We start from the raw sequence: 4,967 nt of genomic DNA, 5'->3' as shown, positions 1-4,967 counted from the left end.
GGGGGGCGGGGGGGCAGAAATGGGGGAGGGTCGCAGGGTTAGATGCCCCGAAGGTCTTGGAGATTTTGAAAGTAGGGAACCTGTCCAGCGGGGCTTCTGAAACGCGACTTGACTTTCTGGGTTCAAATCTTGATGTTGGGCAAGTGCTTTAACCTCAGTTTCCTCATTTGTAAATGGGGACTATAACAGTTGCGTTTCAATGGGTTCACGTGTAGATAACGCGCTGAGAACAGAGCCCGGCTAACACACGCTGGGCTTACCATTTTTATTGCTCTGGGGACCAGTGCGCTCTCCAGGTTCATGGAGAAGCAGAGGCACCGGGCTGTGGGGAAGCTAGGCGCTGCCCAGTGAGCCGGGCAGGCTGCGGCCACAGTGCTAGCCCAGTGGAAGCTGGTTACTCAAGAGCAAGTAAACTCAAGGCTTGGCCGGCGCGGCAGCCTCGACCCCTGAGCCTGGGCCGGGGCATTCCCCACGCCCTCCCGCAAGGACATGGCCTTCGAAGCATTTTTCTTGGCGGCTGCAAATAGACCTGGAGCTGTCCAGGGATTTGCCTCCATCGTCCTTGTATTTAACACCTTTGGATGTGCGAATTCATGGGGGGAAAGAGCATCTTCAAAAATTTCCTACGGGGAAAGTTGCGCTGTGAGCTGGTAGCTTATTAATTGACAAGTTCGAATGGGACTAGCACAGTGCCTGGGACACGTAGGTGCGTAAGTGTGAGCGTGGCAGTGTTTGCCAGGCCACCAGGTTCGTGCTCCAGTGCGGTTCTGCCCCAGCCAGCTCTTTCTGACTCCTCGTTTCCCCTCCCTTTTCCCTGTCCTGATGGTGTGTGTAGGGGTCGGGTGTGTGTGTGTGTGTGTGTGGGGGGGACTGCTCATAGACCACTTCGTAGAAAGTTCTCAGTTTTCTCAGTTCTTTCTTCACGTCGTGTCGCCTCACTTCCTAAGGCTTGCCAGGTAGCTTTAGCCCAGTTTGTGCATTTGAGACGGGGTGAGATAGAGAAAGACTTGCGAAAATTCCATGGGCCAATATTTTTTCACTTCGATTAGGCCTGTGCTGGTGATCATGGTGGGAGGGAAGGAAGCTCTGTCCAACTAGCTTTATTTTTCTCTTAAAATGCTGGTGGGAAGAAGTTGCCTTACAAACAACGGAAATAAGGCGTCTTCGTTTTCTCTGATCTTTAAAACCGAGTGAAATAAAGCAATTTTTTTTTTCACTGATGAAATGGGAGAAGCCATTCATCTTAAACTTCTGAAGTTAAAAGGCTGTGTGATGGGGGGCAGAGGCGGGAGGGAGAAAGATGAGACCGTTGACCTGGCCTTTTGCGCTCTGGTTATCCGTCTGCTTCACCCATGGTCATTACGCATTTTTTTTTTTTTAGCTTCATACATTTCAAATAATTTTCTCTCCAATTGGGGGCAAAAGAAAAGTGGTTTAAAAATTTTAAATAGGTAGTTAGCAATACTGTTGTAGCAGTATTGGTCTTTTTCTAACTTTCACCTAATTACTTTTTTGTAGCACTGATTTTTTCGTGAATTTGAAGAATTATTATTGACTAGATATTTGGCTTCAGTCATGGACATCAATTAATCTTTTATTGATTCCACTTTGACGAAAGAAAAAATTGTTTCAGTTTTATTGAAGGATAAAATTGTAACTGCGTCATCAAATTTTGTTCTCTAGTTTTTCTTTTAAAATGCATCTTTTTAATGAATAAATAATTTAGGTTTATAATACATTATTTAAAAAAACACACAGAAAGGCAAAATAGTAGTCACCTGTAATCATACTACTCAGTAAATACCATTATTTACATTTTAGTTTATTTTAATGTTTCAGACCTTTTTTTTACCTCATGCATATTTTTTCCTTATGCATATTGCTTCCACAAATCTGGGATATTCCTGTATAACCTTTCACTTAACATATTGTAAATATGTCCTCAAGTAAGTAAATATTCTTCTGCAAAAGTTCTAATGGCTATTTGTTTCCCATTGTATGAATATGCTAAAATTTATCTAATTAATCTTTATTGAATATTTATTTCCCATTTCATGTTCTTTTAAATAACTTTGCCATAATTGTAGTTGTCTTTACTTAAATCTTTTATAATTTTATTTATTTCTTCATATTTAAAAAATCTTTTTGATACTTATGTCTGGTTGACAACTATAAAACTTAACATATTCCCTATGTAATAGCAAATGTATTTTTAAACCAACAAAAGCCCCACTACAAGTCAATGCCATAACCTTCTACCATGGCCTATTGGGGCACATTTGTAGGGAACATATTTTTTTCTAAGAGATGATTATTTATCTTCAAATTAAGAACATATATGTGGATTTTTTTCCAATTTGACTACTACAAAGATTCGTAATCAGTGCAATTTTTTTTAAGATGTGCCCTCTGCAAAACATAACTTCTTACTAGTCCCCCAACAAATCAAATTCCTTTATTCTTTCCAAGTCACTCAACTCATGCCTCATGTTGTATCTTCTGCCCCTATGCAATTTTCCTTTCATTTATTTATCTGACAAACTCCTACTTACCTTTAAAACTCAGATCATGTCTTTGAATAGTGACAGCTGCTTTGAGGCAACTAGCTGAGTTTCCTCACTGTGTTTTCATGCTGTTGTTGAAGCTTCCACTATCTATGACAGCCTTTGTCATACTGCATTGAAATGATTGCCTATAGTTATTTGTCTGACATCTGTTCCTTCTTTCTAAACTGAGCTGCTTGAGGCCAGTAACCTCGTGTGTCTTGTTTACAGTCATAGACTAATGCTTCTAAGAATGACAAACAGGTAACAGGTGCTCAACTGTGTTTGTCAATGGATAAGAAAATGTTTCCTCATTTTTATCTGTAAAATAAAGAATTTGAGCTATGTGAACTTTAAACTGCTTCTAGGTTTGAGTCTATTATAAAAATTCAATTCCAGGGAATATGGTGTGTATATAAGCTCTAGCACTGCAGAGTAAACATATTTAAATATAAGAACACAACACTTTCATCTTTTCTATTAGTTTGTACAGAATTGTACTTCTGTTTCATATATGATCTTGCTGCAACATTTGTCTTAGAAAAGCTTCTCACTGCTCATCTTTAAAGGCTTTATATTAGAAATAGATATATATGCATTTGTATTACAGATTTATAGAAGTGTGTTAGATTTCAACAGAAATGTTTTATTTAACATAAATTTCTACTACAAATATACTTAATTAATTTTTTGGAAAAGTCATCTTTTCGAATAAAAGATGGAGTACATACAGCAATGGATTTCTTTTGCTTGTATGCATCTTGTTTGACAGTTGAAATTGTTTAGTGCTTTTGTCATTTCTCCTTACCCATGCCTGCACTCCTTCCAAGGAAAGCTTGGTGCTTAGCATCAAAATGACAGCTTTCATAAGTACTTGTCAAATTATATTGGGAAAATGTCAAGTGGAATTATTATTGTATTTCATAACGCCATATTCCCTTAAGCTAAAGTCACTTGATGTTAATAGATTCTAGGTTCACTGAGCAGAAATATTTTCAAAGAAATAATTATTTAAAATACTTTTGCTTAAGCAGTGGAGCTAACCGTGTTTAAACTTGTTTTCCTAGCATCTCTTCGCTGGATGTCATCTAACAAGTCTCCTGGATCATCTGGATCAAATATGATCTACTATCTGGTTGTAGGTGTCACGGTCAGTGCTGGTGGATACTATGTAAGTGTTTAACCACAGTGTGCAGGAATTCTGATATTTTACAACCTGTGGTAAACCTCAAAGCAATGTTAAGATCAGGACATGAGATCAAATAACAAGATTATGAAGCTTTTTAAAGTATAAACTCAATATTTCTTAATACCTCTAAGAATGTAAAAACAATCTATAATAATAAAAGTGTAATATGCTAATTAGACCGGACAGTCGAATGACCCTCTGGACTAAGCCGGGGCTGCGAGGGCCGAGGCAAGCCACAGCAGCTGGGAGGACCAAGCTCCTTGCATGGCTTTTGTGCATCGGGCCTCTAGTGTTATTATAAATATTAATAGTAATAGCTGACATTTGAATGTCATATGACAGTCTAGGGCTCATTTAATAATTACAATAATTCTATAAGGTAGATACTATTATTAACATTTAACAGGAATTGTTTTGGAAGATTAACTTTTTTAAAAAGTTAATAGACTTTATTTCTTAGAGCAGTTGTGGGTTTTTAAAAAAATGAACAGAAAATGCAGACAGTTCCCATGTATTTCCTCTCACCCCTGTTTCAGCTTTTCCCTATCAATAATTGTGCTTTAGTGTGGCATGTTTGTTACAACTGATGAATCAATATTGATACATTACTACTAATTAAAGTCCATAGTTTACATTAGACTTCACTCTTTGTTCATTATAGGGGTTTTGACAAATGTATAATGATATGCATCCACCATTACAGTATTATACAGAGTATTTTCACTACCCTAAAAATCCCTTGTGCTCTATTCACTTCTCCCTCCCCCAATCTATCTCCATAGTTTTTATTAGCTTTATATCTTTATATATACTCTTATTATTTTTTAAAAGTAATATTTATCCATAAATTTTAAAAATTCAAAATAGACATATATAAAATTAAAATAATGCTTTCCTCCCTGGTCCCCATATCCAGTCCCCCCTATATAATCACAGTAAAACAAAGCTTTTAATAATATGATCTTGGAGCTAAAACAATGGAACATTTGTGAATCAAATAAGATAAGCCTATTTCATCTTTCCCCATTCTGTCATAAACTTTCTAAATTGAAATCTACTCTTCATTATGAATAAAAGTAGAATAAGTATAAATCCTTTGGAAATCCATAGGAATACACAGTCACTGCATTTTGGCTTGACACTATAGAAATATGCATAAACTAGTGGCCCAGTGCATGAAATTCATGCACAGGGGAGGGTGTCTCTCAGCCTGGCCTGCACCCTCTACAATCTGT

At 37.3% G+C, this 4,967-nt stretch overlaps 1 protein-coding gene across 1 annotated transcript in view; it reads left to right on the top strand.

The window, feature by feature from the left end:
- Positions 1-515: 515 nt before the first annotated feature.
- MGARP (mitochondria localized glutamic acid rich protein) overlaps positions 516-4,967 on the top strand; it is an 8,742-nt gene continuing 4,290 nt past the window's right edge. Inside the window, exons 1-2 of the mRNA XM_015565512.1 lie at positions 516-642; positions 3,611-3,714. Of these exons, the coding sequence (XP_015420998.1) occupies positions 582-642; positions 3,611-3,714 (165 nt within the window). The 5' untranslated portion in view covers positions 516-581. The remainder of the gene's footprint in view (positions 643-3,610; positions 3,715-4,967) is intronic.

The sequence above is a fragment of the Myotis davidii genome, unplaced genomic scaffold (genome assembly GCF_000327345.1).
Source record: "Myotis davidii unplaced genomic scaffold, ASM32734v1 scaffold436, whole genome shotgun sequence".
NCBI lineage: Eukaryota > Metazoa > Chordata > Mammalia > Chiroptera > Vespertilionidae > Myotis > Myotis davidii.
The sequence above is the reverse complement of the archived record's forward strand: the minus strand, read 5'-3'. Positions and strand labels throughout refer to the sequence as shown.